Genomic DNA, 16,893 nt, shown 5'->3' on the forward strand with positions numbered 1-16,893 from the left:
CAGGAGCCATTCAGAGGCCACAGGCTATCATCCCACTCCCAGCCCCAGCCTGTTCTGAGAAGCTGCCTTGGTGGCGGGCATTCGGGAAAGGATGGGCCTGGCCAGTCTAGCTGGCTGTGCTTCCCCTGGGGCTGGGTTCTCTTCCTGACAGTGCTACATGGCACCTACCTCACAGACCCGCCCAGGTCCACAGTTCTGTGTCTGACGAGTGTCAGGGCCGCAGTGTGGACCTCGGGAATGTTCCCGATGTTCCCCTTGAGTCCTGGTGCTTTATAGGTATACAGATCAGGAAGGCGCAGGCTCGAAGCGGCTCCCTGGGAATTTTACCTCTTCTCTCTGTCTCCCTCTCAAGGCTTCCTCCTGATCTTGGCACTGACTGAAGCACTGGTATTTGCTGCCCAGGACCCATCTCCCAGGGAATCTCTTCAGGTCCTCCCTTCAGGCACCACCCCAGGCACCATGGTGACAGTACCCCTCGGCTCTACCAGATACACACCCGTGGCTGCTGCCCCCACCTCTGTGGTGACACTGACCCCCCATCTCGATGGACCCTCCGCACAGACCGAAGCCCCCACAGCAACGATGGCATCCCATCCAGATGGACACCCTCCTGCAAACACCGTTTCCGCCATTATGGCAACAGCGACCACCCCCCATGCTGAAGGCCCCCTGACCACAGGGCCCGTTCCTGCTGCCATGGCAACCACATCCTCTCACCCAGAGGGCCGCCCCCTGGGGGAGGCTGGGCCCGCCGTCCTGCTGACAAAGCCAACTGGCGCCGTCAGCCACCCTGCCACAGCACCCACCCGGGCGACCATGCGCAGACCCCCCAGACCCCCAGGCTCTTCCCGAAAGGGGGCCAGTAGTGCATCACGTCTTATCCTGCCTGCGCTCAGTGGCCACCCTGGAAGGAAGGAAGGCCAGCGAGGAAGAAATCAGAGCTCCACACATCTGGGGCAGCAGCAGCCCTTAGGGAAAATCTTTCAGATCTACAAAGGCAACTTCACAGGCTCCATGGCGCCTGAGCCCTCCACCCTCACCCCCAGGAACCCACTCTGGGGTTTCTCCTCCCCGCCACAGACCCAGACAGTGGCCACAACCACGGTGCCCAGCAGGACCTCATGGGCACCACTCACCACCCCCCCGGTGCCCGCAGAGGACAAGCCAGGCCTTCGCAGAGCAGACCAGGGGGGTGGTCCTCCCTTTGCCAGCCAAGGAGGGGAGCCAGATGCCACAGCAGCCTCAGGTGCCCCTGCCAGCCCACAACCTGCCCCAGTGCCTTCTCAGCGTCCCCGTGGTGACCCCCAGGACAGCCCCAGCCACGGTGACTCCTGGCTCACTGTCACCCCTGGAACCAACAGACCTCTGTCTGCCAGCTCTGGGGTCTTCACGGCTGCCACAGCCCCCACCCAGGCTGCCTTCAATGCCAGTGTCTCAGCCCCTTCCGAGGGGCTTCCTCAGGGAACATCCTCAACCCCCCGGGCCCCAGCCCACGCCCCCGGGGGCTCAGAAAGCACTGTTTCCCACGCCGAGGAGGAGGATGTGGCCACCCCCACCATGACCCACCGGGTGCCTAGTCCGCTCTCCACAGTGGTGTCCACGGCCACAGGAAACTTCCTCAACCGCCTGGTCCCTGCCGGGACCTGGAAGCCTGGAACAGCAGGGAACATCTCCCATGTGTCCGAAGGGGACAAACCCCAGCACAGAGCCACCATCTGCCTGAGCAAGATGGACATCGCCTGGGTGATCCTGGCCATCAGCGTGCCCATCTCCTCCTGCTGTAAGTGCCTCGCCCTCTCCCCACTCCTCCCTCCCTTCTTCCTCTCCCTCTACCACATCAACTTGTCCATCCCCAGAATTCCTTTGCCCCCAGAGTTGGGCAGTCACCACCACGTGGGCTGCAAAACGTCTTAGAACCCCAGGAAACAAAGTAGCAGGACAAGAATCATAGGGGATCCCCGCCCCTGGTCCTTGGCTCTGCCAGGCCACAGCTCAGATGACCCCGGGTCATAAAGGCACAGCTCCCACAGGGGAGAACCTTGCAGGTAGTCCAGTTTAACCCTGCATTTTGCAGATAGAAAGACCAAGCTGGAGAGGTGACATGGCTCACCCAAGACCCCAGAGTTAGAGAGGCAGGCCTGAGATGAGACCTCAGACACCTGTCTTCCAGCCCAGAGCTCTTGTCATGACACCATCCTGCCCCCCTCACCCTCAGGTAGCCTGCTAAGGCCTAGAGTGGCATGGTACCAAGACACCATAGGCGAACGCTGTCACACCAAATTTACAGCCTCCAAGTAGCGGAGCCCTCACCTTCCTCTCCTACTTCACTTCCATCTTCCTTCCTGTCTTTCCTCTCCTCCCTCATCTCTTCTCCTCCTCCTTTCTCTCTCTATTCTGCCAAGGAAGAAGAGATGGAGCTTGGATCTTGCAGGAAATTCTGTTAGCCTTGGCAGAAACATATTCTTGTAGATAAATCGAGGCTTGAGAGCTACCTGTGAATTTAGCTTTGCTCGCCCTCTACTCCCGGTTGTATATGTTCCTGGGTGATGTGAGCTGGATGACCTCAGCGCTGTCTTTTGCTTCCACTGACATTGGTGAAGGGCTCTCCCCAGGCCACCAGCACCTCCTTACTGCTGCCTGTCACTCCTCTAACGAGGAGTTGGGAGGCTTTCTCCCTGATGTCTCCATGAAGAAGCAGATGCAATCGCTCAGGACCTTAGGGCTTCCTTTATGTCTTCCCCGTGTACTTGATCCTAGATTCTAAGAGTCTCTCTGATAACCTCACAGGAATCCTCACTAAGCTCAGCCCCACCCCGCCCCAGCATGGTTGCCCAGCCTTCCTCTGAACCCTTTCAGGAGTAAGAAACCCCCTATGCTCCTTGCTCGTTGGACAGCTCAGGTTGTTAATTACCTGGCTCTGTTGGGGCCTGACATTTGCCTCCTTGTAATTTCCGCTGTATGGTCCTAAGCCATGCCGTCTAAAACTACACAAAACCAGTCAGTCTACCAACCCCTGAAATGCTTGAAATGGCTCTCAAGGCCAGTCTTCTCTTTTTCCAAGTGGCTCCTGATACTTCAAGTCTCTTCATAGCACCACACGGCCCTGGCCCTATGACCCCCACCCCCGCCATCTGCCCTGCTAGATGGCCCCCAGCTTATCCTCACTCCCCTAGAAGGGAGAGCAGAGCATTCCGCATGCCGGGCCATGCAGAGGAGAACAGATGGTGGTGGTTCCTTTGTTCTGTACACTGTGGCCCCATTCAGGCTCTCCGCACTGGCACCAACTCTGTGCGTAGCACTGACTGCCACATCACACCAGACTTTGCTCTGGTCTCTAGAGGAGCAATGTCCTAGAGGAACTTTCCACAGAGGAGGCTGTTCAGCCAGATCTCCCAGCCTTTGCTCATGCCTGGGTCGTTTGAACATTAGTACAGGGGGTATATGCCTTTACCTGATTTCTGCTTGGTAGTAAACGCCGACAAGATCTTATTAATCTAGATTCTGGATTCTTTCCAGGAGCCACCTCTCCCAGCCTTTGTCTCCTACTAGTTAATAAGCAAAGCCAACTTTCCACATCACGGGTGGGCAGCCTACCACTCCTCAAGACCCAAAGCAGTACAAGGGAAAATATTTGCAGGTTGCGTATTTCATTGTTTCATTAAGCAGTTTTCTCTCATGGAAACACACATGTATTCTTAAAACTGTGATTTGCCCACTTCTGAAACAGAAGAATGATAATGAGAAAATATTGCACCACTAGCCAATAAATTATTAATAATCGTCATATTAGAGAAGTAACCGCATTAGAGACAGCTTTCTAATTTTCCATTCTTTACATGTGTCTAGAGGCTACAGATTACAAAGTGAGTTCCCATTTTAATCATTTCACCCTTAAAATAGGTTAGCCAGAGGAGTAAAATAAAGGCAGAAACAAACACACTGCACAAGGAACACACCTTACAGGTGGAAAGTAAGTCACCAGGTGAAGTAACTTGCCTGGGGCCCCAATCACACATGAGCCAGCCCAGATCTGGTGATAGAATCTGTTTGTCTGATTCAACACAGTATTTCCTGAGTGCCCATTGTGTGTGCCAGGCACTAGGGAATCAGAGATGTGTGACGGCTCCCCTCCTGGCTCCCAGAGCCCTCTCCCCACCTGGGCTTCCTCTTTGCCTGGACTGACCAGCCCAGAGTAGATGTAGCCTTTGTCCCCACAGGCCACACCCACCTGGGTTTTGCAATTCTAAAAAGCCTTTCCAGCCCTTTCGCTATGTATGAGTTTGAGATTAGATCAGATCTTACTGCCAAGCCAGAAAACCCATGGGCTGCCTGAGCCATTCATAATAATGGCAGGCGAGACAGAAGCAAAGATACAGCCTGGATCTGCCCCTCAGGAATGCTTCTCGCACTGACAGGAGCCTGCAGGTACTGGGGATAGAACATATCACTTTGTAAAGGACGATGCAAACCTTTGTTCAACGAGGACTCTTGTAGCCCTCGGAACCACAGACCTTACTTCCTGTGGCATCTGTCTGCATTTCCACCATCGGCACAGAAAAACAAATGTAGCCGAGACCTGTTTTGGGCAGGCTCCATTAAGGCCTCACTCACCAAGGTTCCTGCCTCAGCCCTGGCTGCCTCCTCGTACAGCTCCCTGTCCTTGGTCATGGCCCCAACTCCTGTGGGACCGTCGTTAACTCTGTGAAGTCCCGGATGAGAGGGACATTAAGATAGAAGAATACTTGTCCAACTTCAGAATGCTGTGCTTTCAAAGCACAGATGAGTTGGTAGGCAGACTGCTTTCATAGCCGAACCCCACTCTGGTCATCAGGTGAGCAGATCCCTTTCAGATCTAAGGGCCCCTATCTCAGACCTTCCCAATGGCAACATTTATCCTAAAACTCGCGCTACTGCCCTCCAAGAAAGTTCTCGTCCTTTGCCAGATTGCCAAGTAGTTCCGGCAGTCTGGGTGGTAGCAAAGTGCATGCACAGATTTTCTCACACCTGGCTTTTCAGACCAGCCATGGCCCTGGCCCTGCTTGTCTCCATCCACCAGGAGCCAGACTTCAGATGGCCGGGACTGCTGAGCAGATGGGTGATTCCCCTGCTCTGGCAGAAGCAGGGGATGGTCATTGCAAATCTCAGGCCTGCCCACAGAGAGATGTCATCCATTCCACCTGCCCTTCCAGATCGTGAGCCCCTCCCAATGGTTGAAGGGTATCTGTGCCAGGACTAAGAAATGCTTTGTTTCCTGAGCTATGCCAGAGACAGCCACACATGGTTTCAGATGAGAACCAAAATTGATTGGATCCAGGCCACATTTGGCTGGAGCAGAGGAGACGAGCAGCTCCTGAGCTGGTCTCTGCTGCCACCATCAGGACACATGGAGCCCACAACCTCTTGCGAGAAGCCCCTATCAGGGCCTGGCACTGAATTGGTCCTCACTCACCACTGTCAGTGCTCTGGGTTCCCATCAGGACGTCAGTTTGTGTCTCTACCAGGCACTCTGGCCTGTTTTGCACATTCCACATCCATTCTTGAGAATGTCTTCACCCAGCCTCCCTAGAAAAAGATGGGGGCTTTATGAGAGATGACAAGAAACAAGGCCAGCTGATGTTTTTTATCACCAATCCAAGTCGAGCCTGGCTGAAGCAGAGAAGCAGAGTAGCACCTCTCGCTGACCTTGGACGTCTGAGGGGCCATGTGCACTTTGCCACAGTCTGGCTTCCTTCCAGATGTACAGTAAATGTCACTGGAGTATCAACACTGGAGTAACAGTATTCAAAGAGATACCACGTCCTTGGGCCAACATGGTTCTCGACTATGTTAGTTTTTCTGCAAATGGTAGTCAAATCTGAATTTATATATGTACCTTTTGCTCACAGGCCCAGAATGACTTTGTAATTATTATATAAGAAAACCTGGGTCAGAATTACTCTTTCCAATGAAAAGAATGGAAGAAATTGGGACGAGAAGGAAGTGTGACTAAGAGGCTTGTCTCCCTGGGGCTCGTGAACTAGTCAAAGAAGGAGGAGGAGGAGGGGGGAGCAGCCTCAGCGAAAGGCAGGGTTGTCCAGGGGGTGTCACCTCAGCTGGACCAGAGTGTCATGCCCACGCTCACACACTTCTCTGTGCTTCCCAACTAGCGCCCCCTGGTGGGAACTCCCTTGGGCTCCCTCAGGCATATTCCCACCAGCCAGGATGGGGAGCCAGACAGTAAGCCCCCCGACCTAGTTCCCCTGTGTCCATAGCCTTGTGTCCAGGCTGGCCTCCTTCCATACCCAGAGGCCTCCCTGGGCCTTCTCCCTCAACCACCAAGTAGAGAAATGATTGCCCACAGCCTGGCTCACCCCTCAGGTTGGCACTGCTGGAGCCATTCTTCCCTGGAAGGTCTCAGGTTTCTCATGTAGAAAATGAAGAGGCCTCACTGAACTATGTCAGAGCTCCCTGTCCTCTCATTTCCTAACTTTAAACCTGCATGAATCACTGGAGAGGAAGCCTTGGCTTGGGGACCAAACACATACCTGGACGTCATCCCAGCTCTCCCACTTGTAGCCTGTGGGGCTTGGACAAGTTACTTACTCATTGGTCCAGTGTCTTCTCACCTGTAAAAATAGGGCCAGTGACCATTGCTTTAGTCTGGGGCCTTCGGTAGGCAGACACTGACATGGCATTAGGCCTGCAAGAGATGTGCTGGGGAAACACCTGTGACATGTAAAGGAAGGGACTGAATTAGGCAGGAAGAGCCTCAGAGTGGAATATGGATCTGGCATCTGTGAAAGGAGAGGGAACAGCGCGGACTGGATAGGAAGAGTCTGGGACTGCAGCACAGTTTTAAGAACGTTTCTGACAGGCCCGTGGGAGTCCTCAGGCCATTTGAGGAGCCCCCTGTCCTGCAGGAACAGGCCTGAACTAGTACGGCTGCTACAGCCAGTCACACCTGAGAGCAGCCCGGGAAGCGTGGCCTCAGCACATACATGGTGGTGGGGCCAGTAGGTGGCAGCTGGGTCTGTCCCTGAGCTGTACTTCCTACAGCAGGATATCTGAGCGGAGCATTTTCACGGCTGCAGCAACCCCCAAACCCAGAGACTTACTGTGAAAATCAGAGATGATGCTTATAAGGTCCTATCACAGTGTCTGCCATCGAGAAGGTGCTCAGTAAATGGCAGTGGTGATTGTTATTTAGGTTGTTGTTAGGATTTGCCGTGCATTCTGCAACAGGCCACAGAGAGAGCGCTTTTCGCACGTGTTTGAAAAGGCTGACTCCTCAGGGAACCTGTAGGATTGTATTTCCATTTCCTGTCACCATGCGTACCATCCCTGGAATCATCCCCCTCCCAGAAATGCTAACACAGTACCCAGGGCTCTATCTTAAAATCAGTGACCTTCCGCCTTCCTGTCCCACATCTGACAAGCCCCGTGGACATCGCTGGGAAGCCAAGAGAACTCGCTTAGTTCTCACTCCAGTTTTACAACTTGAGGAAGCAGGGAGCCCAGTGACCTCCTCTAGTCTTGACGGCTGTTGCCTTTGGAGAAACAGCAGTTGAAGCTTTGACTAAATCGGAAAGGGGGTGGCTAACACCTTGTGTTTGCACAGAGCTGTGTAGTGTACAAAGTGCTTCCACGTGCCTGAGGTACGTTCCCTCCGTGTTCAGGACACTCTGGGACAACAGGCATCAACCTGAGAGTCACAGGGACTTGGGGTCAGGTAACTAGCTCAGTGAGCAGGATCAGTTGGGTTAACTTCTGTGAGCTTCAGGTGCCTTTTCTGTAAATGGGAAGAGTAACGGTGCCTTTCTCAGTTACTTTGTGGGTTAAACCAGACTGTAAAGGCCTAGGTCAGTGCTGGGGATAGATGAGTCTGAATTGTACTATTCTTGCTTAGATGAAAGGTGGGACCACAGAAATAATGAAAATTGTAAACCACAGGTGAAGCCTTGGCCTTGAGCCACCCAACAGTCACGCAGCCCAGTTTTTCTTTCTACATCTCTCTTGTGGAAGATGCTGGGAGAACGAGAAGAAAACTCTCCTCCATTAAGTACCTATTGGGTGTCAGGTACTGCACTAGGCATTTTGCATGAACTTTCTCTTTAACTCATTACAACCCAGTGAGGTCCATAGTAACCAGCCGGGTGAAGTGACTTACCTTGTGAACACGTGGCAGAGCCAGACTTGCACCCGGGTCTTTTGGACTCCAGGCCCATGCTTTTTCTATAGCCAGCCCACTTCTAGTATGCCAGTGAAATGCCACTTGAGAGGCACTGGGAACTCCTGAGAGAAATATAACCCGGCCCAGAGCACTAACAACACGCGAGGGGAGAAAGCTGGGAACAGAAGTCCCTGTTCCCATCCCAGGCCATCCTGCCACAGTGCCAGCCCTTCCCACAGGCAGGATCCTGGTCCTGTGTCCTAAACAGGCCCAGGCTCCAGAGCCAGGGCAGAGTGGACTTGGAGTCCTGGACTGGGCATGGGGGAGCCAAGAGACCTAGACTCTGCACCCTGAGCCAGCCCAGGTTAGCAGCATGGTTTCACTGCAGCCTAACCCTCTCATTGTGGCTGCTGTTTTACCAGCTTGAATTCCCCCAGGCTGTTTCACTGTCCTAGTTCCAGGAGCAGGGTAGCGGGGTAGTGAAAATATGGGCACCAGAAAGAGGGAGACAAGACCTGGCGTCTTGGCCCAGCCCTGCCACTCATAGCCCTGTGACCTGTGGCAAGTCAGCTAGCAGCTCCCCCACCCCCACCCCCATTCCTCCTTCAACCAGTGGAAGAAAGGGGAAGGAGGGAGGGAGGGAGGGAGGGAGGGAGGGAGGGAGGGAGGGAGGGAGGGAGGGAGGGAGGGAGGAAGACTCACAAAATTTAAACATATCTATGCCAGCCAAATTCCTCTTAGCTCAGAAATTTCCTTTATATTTTCAAAAAATTTTTAAAGCGGACCTGGTTGAATGATGAGCAAATTAGAAATCTTTTTGCTCAAAGCAGATTGGATGAAATGGAAACTTGTCAGATCTCTTGTCCAGAGGCCTTCTCAAGCTGAGATGCCGGCAATGCCAGCAGCTGGGAAGAGAGCTCCAGAATCCCTCTGTCAGGGAATTCCTCCCACAGAGGTCTGAGGTGTGGGCCCTGAAGTCTCAGCTTGTGTGTGTGCCAGCTCTTGCTCCTACCCACACCCGTGCATGCAAAGTTCTCTCTGGTGCTGGCCAAACCTCAGGCCGCTGTGGACAAAGCTGGCCCTCTGCTGCCCCCTGGTGGCCATTGCCATCATGGTGCCAGTCTCTGTGGACAGCTCAGCCTGGGGTCCCCTCTCCTTAGCACAGATGGTTGGCGCCTCCAGGATTCTGGGGGCAGCCCTGCCCACCCCTGGCCTGGAGTCTCAGCTACAGGCTCTGGTGGTGGCGAGCCTGGGCAGGAGCTGTCCAGTTTTCATTTACTGGCTTCTTCCCAAGAGGGCTCTTGTCACCCTTGTCATTGTATCAGCTGCTCTACTGTGAGCCTGCACAGCCATCCCACCTCTGCGACCTTAGAAGCCTTCCCTGCCAGCATGCCCAAGCCACTCTGTCCCCACAAGTTCATCAGCATCCAAACATGCTCCTTCCTGCCTGGGACCCCCGAGTCTGAGATTGAAAGGACAGGGTCATATGCTAAGCTGTGCAGAGCCTTGATCAGGCCTTTCCGTGGCCTGATTAGTCTTTGGCATGTCTTTGTGAGGCAGAATCATGGGTGGTTAAAAGCACAGACTTTGGATTCCAGATGTCTGGGTTTGCTCTTGGGCAAATCACTTCACCTCTCTGAGCCTGTCTGTCATATGGGAACCCTAATAGTACTGACCTCGTGGAGTCAAGTAGAGGATGAAATGAAGTCATATTTATAAAGTGTTTGGAACCCTGCCTGGCACATAAATGCTATATAACTGTTAACAGCTTTTAATTTATTTTTTTTATGCTGATGATAATGGTAATGCCAGGGCAGCTGTTATACCAGGTCCCAGACCTCTGCCCGGTGATTCTGCAGGAATCACAGACTCGTTTTGTAAAGTTCACTGGGCTCTGCACCTCTTTCTGCCAGCCTCCTGCTCCTCTGACCAACAGTGCATTCCAGAGCACACATTGCAATGCTGTGCAACCAAGCTCTGGGGAGCCCTCCCACTGAAAGAGCAAGGCCTTTTCTTGGAGCAGACTCCAGAAGTAACACTGCAGCCTCCACAGAGAACTGAAATGACACCCAAGTCTCTTGCCTCTAAGGCCTATGGAGGCAGCCTCAATACATGGCTCTGGCCTCACCTCTTACCTCACTCCACTCCAGCCATGTTTCTCTTTTCTCACACATATCAAGCGTGTCCCCACCTCAGGCCCTTTGCACATGCTGTTTTCTCTGCCTGGAACACACTGCCCCCATTTTGCACATGGCTAGCTCCTTCCCCACCTTCTTTTCTCAGCTCTAAGGTCACCTCCTCAGGGAAGCCTTTTGTGAAGACTCTAAAGCACTCTCTCCTTCACCTCATCTCCGTTGTCTCTCTCACTTCCCCCAGTTTCACTTTTTTTAGCAGTTATCACTATCTAGATTTACCTTATTTATTCATTTTATTTATTATAAGTGGTCTGACTCCCTCTACACCCCTCCTTACACGCACTAGGAAGGAAGCTAATGAAAGCAGGGCAGCTTTGTCTTTTTTTCTCTCCCCATCTCCCCAGCACCTGGCACAAAGTAGGCACTCAGCATATATAGATATTTGTTGAATGGACAAACGAATTAATGAATGGGGTAAGTAGCTGAATATATGACTGTCACAGCCCCGCCTAGAGACTGGCCTCTGTCACTTGGCAGTGCTGGCTCCGTGCCTGTCGCCTGCCTCCCCCTCCCTAACTTGGATCCCTTCCACAGCCGTCTTGCTGACCGTGTGCTGCCTGCGGAGGAAGAAGAAGACGGCCAACCCGGAGAACAATCTGAGCTACTGGAACAATGCCATCACCATGGACTACTTCAACAAGCACGCAGTGGAGTTACCCAGGGAGATCCAGTCCCTTGAAACCTCTGAGGTAATGAGCCCAAAACCAGGGGGTGCCCCCTGGAAGTACTGGCCCCACGGCCCCAGAAAAGTGCAGGCTCCAAAGAGAGCCGTGGAGCATCTGCTCATTTCTTAGCTCCTTACCCCTCAACGTGTGGTCCACGGACTAGCAGCAGTCGCGCGAGGAGGCTGCCAGCCCCGCCCAGCCCTGCTGAATCAGGGTCTCCATGTTAGCAAGAAGCCCCAGCGGCTTCATGCACATGTGAAAGGTTTGGAAGCAGTGTTCTTGAGACATTGGGTTTCTGAGAACAAGTCAGCAAATATTCATTGAGGACCCATTTTGTGACAGACACTCTCTAGGGACTATGAAGATGAGAGCTTGCTCTCAACGGGCCCAGGTTCCAAGATGTGGTTTAGGTATGGACCCCACACATCATTCAAAACCAAAACAAATGAGGGGAGATGCAAGAGGAGTTACTAAGAGCTGTGGTAACCCAGGAGAGGAAAGCCTTCCCAGTGGAGATGCTAGGAAGGATGAGTGGATTTCGACACGTATTCCAGTAAGACGTAGCCAAGGAGAGGTGCTAGGTATGGCACTGAAGGAAGTGTTTGCCTGAAACACCTGGCTGGCAATGAGACAGCTGGGCTTTGGCTTCAGAGTCTGTGCTCTGAAGGTGGACAGAGGCCAGGGTGCAACAGGAAAGGTAGATGGGTTAGGCATGCCCTTGAATGGGGTTGAACGGACTTTAGTCTTGGGCAGCAGAGGGTCACTGAAAGTTTTGAGTTTTGTGTAACCTAGTTTTAGAAAGATGGTGCTGATGGCCTGGTGATGACACTCTACACATCATCAATGAATGGAAAGGAAGGGTAATTTAATGGATGGGTGAATGGATGGGAGGACAGACAGAAAGACAGACTAGAAACAAGGACATCAATTGGGATGCACTTGACATGGCCCTGGAGAAAGATGGCGGACATCCAAGGAAAGGCAGTGAGAGGGAGAAGACTTGTGCTGGAGGTACACGCCCCTCTGCTCCCACAGGCCCATCCCACAGCAGCCAGGGTGAGCTTTTGTAGACATAAATGTGGTCACATCTCTCCCATCACTCAGAAGCCTTCAGTAGCTTCCTGTTGCTCTGAAGGTAATGTGCAGAGTTTTCTACAGGGCCTGCAAGGCGGGCCTGGCTCCAGCTCCTTCCCCCCTCACATCATGCCCCTCTCCTCCCATTTACTAAGCTCTGGACACACTGGATTTCTTCTCATCCTTTACCAAGTTATCTCACTGCAGGGCTGTGCATGAGCTGCCCCTCTCTCAGAACGCCTTCCGTCCCTCCCTAGCACCCCCTTCACTTGTCTCCTACCCCCCATTCAGGCCCAGTCTCCCATCACTTCCTCAGAGAGACTTTCCCTCACTTGTCAGGTTGGGTTCAGCTCTCCTATTTCATGGCCTCAGCTCCTTATGCTTTTCCATCGTGGCACTTATCAAAGTTGTAAGTATGTAGCTGCTGGTCTGATATTAGTTTAATATCTCTCACCCCGCTAGCCTAACCAGTTGTCTCCACATTGCTAAACCCAGGGGTCAGTTCTGAGCACTCCTGTTACTTGATCTACCAGCAGCATTTATCAGCACAGTCAGTCATTTCCTCCTCAGATGTTTCTTCACTGGCCTCTGGGGCCCCGTCCTGTCCTGGTTCTCGCCCCCTCCCAGCAGCTCCTTCTCAGTCTCCATCATTGGTTCCCAGTTCTCTCCTGACCACTGGCACTGGAGTGACCAGTCTCACTCCTCCCACTGCTTCTCTTCTTTCTTCTGCGTTCCATGACTTGACTACTATCTCTGCACTGTTGACTTCCAGTTTCTCTCTCTGGCTTTGACACCTCCCCTGAACTCCAGATTCATATACCCAGCTATACACATTGTCTAATGGGCATCTCAAAGTCAACATGCCCAAGACTGAACTTGACTCCCTCCTCCTGACCCAAAAGCTCACCTGCTGCTTTTCATTATGTAGATGGCACTGCCGACTGCCTTTTCCTCTGCACAGCCCACATCCAGTCTGTCAGCAGCTCCTATTGGTTCTTCCTACCCAGCCGTGCTTCTCATCACCTGCACTGCTATCCCCCTCATCCAGGCTGCCATTGTCGCTCAAATCATGGATTGCTACATTAGCTTCTGAAGATAGGATTTCCCATTACCGCCTTGCTTACTGCAGTCCGTCTTCCACACAGTAGACAGACAGTCTTTTCAAGGCAGCACCTCATGTCAGCCATGGCTCCCCACCCTCAAATGGCTCCTCTTCACACTTTGAACAAAACCCAGATTCCTCCTACCAGACCCTTCGGGGGCTGGCCTCTGCCCCTCTCCCTGACCCTTCCTGCCAGACTTCCCCTTGATCAAATACTCAAGCCACACCGACCTTTTTGTTCTTCATCACAATTTGCTTATCTCCCCCTTAGAGCTTTGCTCTTGTGCCTGTCTGAAATGCTCTGCTCCTGGCTACTTCCAGCCCTCACGCCCTTCGGGTCTCTGTTCCACTCTCACCTCCTCAAGGAATCCTTACCTGGCTGCTCTGTGCGGATTAGGAGCCCCGCTCCAGCCCCAGTTCTTTATTCCCTTCCCTGCCTTATTTTTCTTCAGAGCATGTCTCACCACCTGCTACTGCATCACTCTCTCTGTTGACTGGCTTGTTGTCTGTCTTCCCTGCTAGAATGGACGCTGCCTGCAGGCAGGAGACTGGTTTGTTCTACTCACTGCTCTAGCCCCAGCACCTGGAACCGGGCCCAGCACTGGGTAAATGTTTGTCACATGAATGAACCAAAAGTTTTATTCACGATTTACCCATCACCCAGCCCAAAGCCCAATACACAGTGGACGCTCAATAAAAAATTTTAACTGCAGGACAAACAGAGAGAAAGGCTTCGTGAAGGCACTGACCGTTAGCATGGTCAGTGTACATTTCGAATAGCAAAAGTGTACCTGAGAACTGTTACAGTGAGTGAAAAATGGGTGACTTGGCAAAGGAGCTGCCCCCACTTTGAGTGTGGGCTGCGAGCCCCTGGACTCTAAATTTCTCACATTCTCTTTATAAATCAATAAATGGAAACCAAAGCTGAAGGACAGTGCTTGTGAGCATATCATAGAAAGGGCCAGTTAGTTGTCTGGCCCAGAGTACGAGGGCCCCCATGGGACACAGGCCAGAGGCTCCTGGAAGGAGCCCCTTCCCCCCAGCCATGAGCTCAGGATCCGGCGGTTACAGCAGAACCAGCAGCACAGCGCTCAGTTTGGCTTCGGAGTGGATTGTATCAGTTTCCCTCCCAGCAGGTCTACTCTCCTCATTGTGCTTTATTTAGAGTAATGCTGCAGTTTGTTCCAACTCTCTGGGCGCACATGTGCACTGCAGACCACCCACAGAGTGATCATATGGTCACAGGGCACGTTCCACCATATTCCACAGCCACGGGACCTGCACTCACGTGCCAACTTTGGAGGCTGCCAAGTGCTTGGCCTAAGCAGGTTTGTCTGGTGCTCTGATCCCTTTCTGGGTTGATGAAAGCAGCACGACATAAGTCTGGACCGTGCTGGCAAATTGTGATGCCCAAAAGGTGCTTGGAAACTTTTCCCGGCTTGCTTTTCTTTTTCCCTCTTCCTTCCTGTCCTCCTCCTTGTTTTCTTCTTTCGTACCTGAGTTGTTTCCTAAATAACTTTCTCTTTTTTATGCAAAGTCCTCACATGGTTCATCCTCAGTCAGCACAGTGAGAACTAAAACAGCAGCCAGATCTCAGCCTCCAAAGTGCCCCCCACAGCTCAACCCAAAAGCCCAGTAGCGAAGGAGGATTTCCATCCCTCACTGACATGCCCCGTGTACCTGAACTGCAGAGTTGGCCCCATGTCTACCCCTCAGATGGGCACACAATGAATTCCAAAACATTGAAGGAAATTCTTGTCTTCGGAGAGAACATTTTTACCAGCATAGGGCCTTCTCCCTTTCTCTCCTCATTGTCTATAAAGCAGTATGAACACCTCAAAAATTTCATATGCTTTGCTTAAAAGCAAACTTCAGAGAATTCCTTGTGGCTTCTTAAAGACATCCAAGCAGGTCTGGCTTCAGCCAGTTCTACCGTGGCCTGTGGATGGGCCTTTGCCCTGAAATCGCCTGCAGGTTCTGAGACTCCAGTTGTTCAGATGTGGAACAAGCTATGCCTTTTTCTCCCCTACATCGACACCTGAGCCTGAGTCTGAGTACGGCTGGTTCCTGGTCCACAGATGCTTGCAGTGTTTGGTAGTTGAAGCCACAGCCATTGAGATGACGTGAGCCGTGGGTTGCTCATTTCTAGGCTTTTCCACTCCTGGAGCTGTGTAGACAGACTGAATTATTCACTTACCACCTATTGTGCAGTCACACAGAGATTCAGACCCATTCACCTCAGCACATCTACAAGAAATGGGGCAAGGATTCAGGAGGGGAGGAATTAGCCCTTGAAGGCCCTGACAGGTGGGCTGTGGCAGGAGAGGAAAGAGGTGGGCAGATGTAGGGTGTGTTCAGGGAGGAAAAGCAGCAAGGTCTCACAGAGGTCTGTGAGAGAGGCAGGAAGCAGAGTCTGGGGCCCAAGTGGACCAGGGTTGGCCCATTCGCACGGTGAGCCATGCATTGTGTGTATGGCCAACAGGGAGCCTTCTCCGACGTTGACAAGGAGAGCAGTACCATTTCTGGCAACCTGAGGGGGTGATTCAGGAAGCAGGAAAGCTTTTTTAGAAGCTTCTCTAAGAATCTAAAGAAGAGCAGAGAGGGCTCTGTACCTCAGCATTGGCAGTGAGGAAGATGAAAAATGTTTACCAAGCAATCTCACGTGAAAATCAATGTCCCCGTGGGTACATTTCTTTAAGAATGGCCGCCTCTAGAACCCTCCCCGCTCACACCATCTCTCCTCCCTGTCTCGCCCCAGGACCAGCTCTCGGAGCCCCGCTCCCCAGCCAATGGCGACTACAGACACACTGGGATGGTCCTGGTTAACCCCTTCTGCCAAGAAACACTATTTGTGGGAACCGATCAGGTATCAGAGATCTAAGTGCGGCAGCCCTCGCTTTGCCATTCCCTACCTTTCGTCTCTAAATTACAAATATACAAATATATATTACGAATATAATCTTTGTGTAGCCCTGACTTAATGAGAAACATTTTCAGCTTTTTTTTTTTCCTAAGAATTGTCAACATCTTTTTTATAAGTGTGGTTTAAAAACAAAAACTTTACAGAACGATCCGTGGCTTTATAAAATAAAGGTGTTTCTAAGCAAAGCCGTTGCATTGATTGCTTCTCTTAACCACTGTCCCTGAGCACTTGTGGGTCTCAGCAGCCCTCAGCAGGGCAGGGAAGAGACTGACCTGTGGAAGCGGAGTGTTCAATGGTCATGAGCCCGGCCCTTTGCGTGATTCTTAAAGCTCTGGTTCCTCTTGATTCCATCTGACCCCCTGCCTTCCCCCTCCTATGCACACCCGTGAAGGGCCACCTGGGGGGAAGAGGTGACAGACTCATGCACTAAAGCAGGACAGGGGACATGTCATCAGCGCAGCGGACGAGTGCCCTGGAGCCTCACACTGGCACCACTGGCTGCCAAGCGCAAGTGCATCCGAGCAGACGCAGGCAGGGGCAGCAGCCCTCCAGCATCTTTGGAGTTCCTCAGGCATCCTAAGGCCACATCCCTGTACCATCACACGACAGGCACCTTCCGCTGTGCTGACAGGACTGCCTTTCCCTCGTGAAAAACGGCTCCCCTCTGAGCACATGCCTGCATCCTCTCCAACACCCACATCTGCAGTCAACGCTCGCTCGTGCCTTTGTCTGGAGAGGGTTTAGATGCGGATGCCAGCCTGGAGCTTGAGAGTGCTTGTCCTTTA

At 52.5% G+C, this 16,893-nt stretch overlaps 1 protein-coding gene across 9 annotated transcripts in view; it reads left to right on the forward strand.

The window, feature by feature from the left end:
* TMEM108 (transmembrane protein 108) overlaps window positions 1-16,293 on the forward strand; it is a 260,972-nt gene extending 244,679 nt beyond the window's left edge. For 6 of the 9 annotated variants that reach the window (XM_019725922.3, XM_019725923.3, XM_074312849.2 and 3 more), the window contains 3 exons: window positions 353-1,780; window positions 10,879-11,033; window positions 15,944-16,293. In XM_019725922.3, coding sequence (XP_019581481.3) covers window positions 353-1,780; window positions 10,879-11,033; window positions 15,944-16,066 — 1,706 coding nt within the window. In that variant the 3' untranslated portion in view covers window positions 16,067-16,293. The remainder of the gene's footprint in view (window positions 1-352; window positions 1,781-10,878; window positions 11,034-15,943) is intronic. The other 3 variants (XM_088798333.1, XM_088798334.1, XM_088798335.1) reach the window with 1 other exon arrangement.
* The last annotated feature ends 600 nt before the right edge of the window (window positions 16,294-16,893 follow it).

Source organism: Rhinolophus sinicus, chromosome 5 (genome assembly GCF_057876585.1).
Source record: "Rhinolophus sinicus isolate RSI-liver-muscle chromosome 5, RSI-T2T, whole genome shotgun sequence".
Lineage (NCBI taxonomy): Eukaryota > Metazoa > Chordata > Mammalia > Chiroptera > Rhinolophidae > Rhinolophus > Rhinolophus sinicus.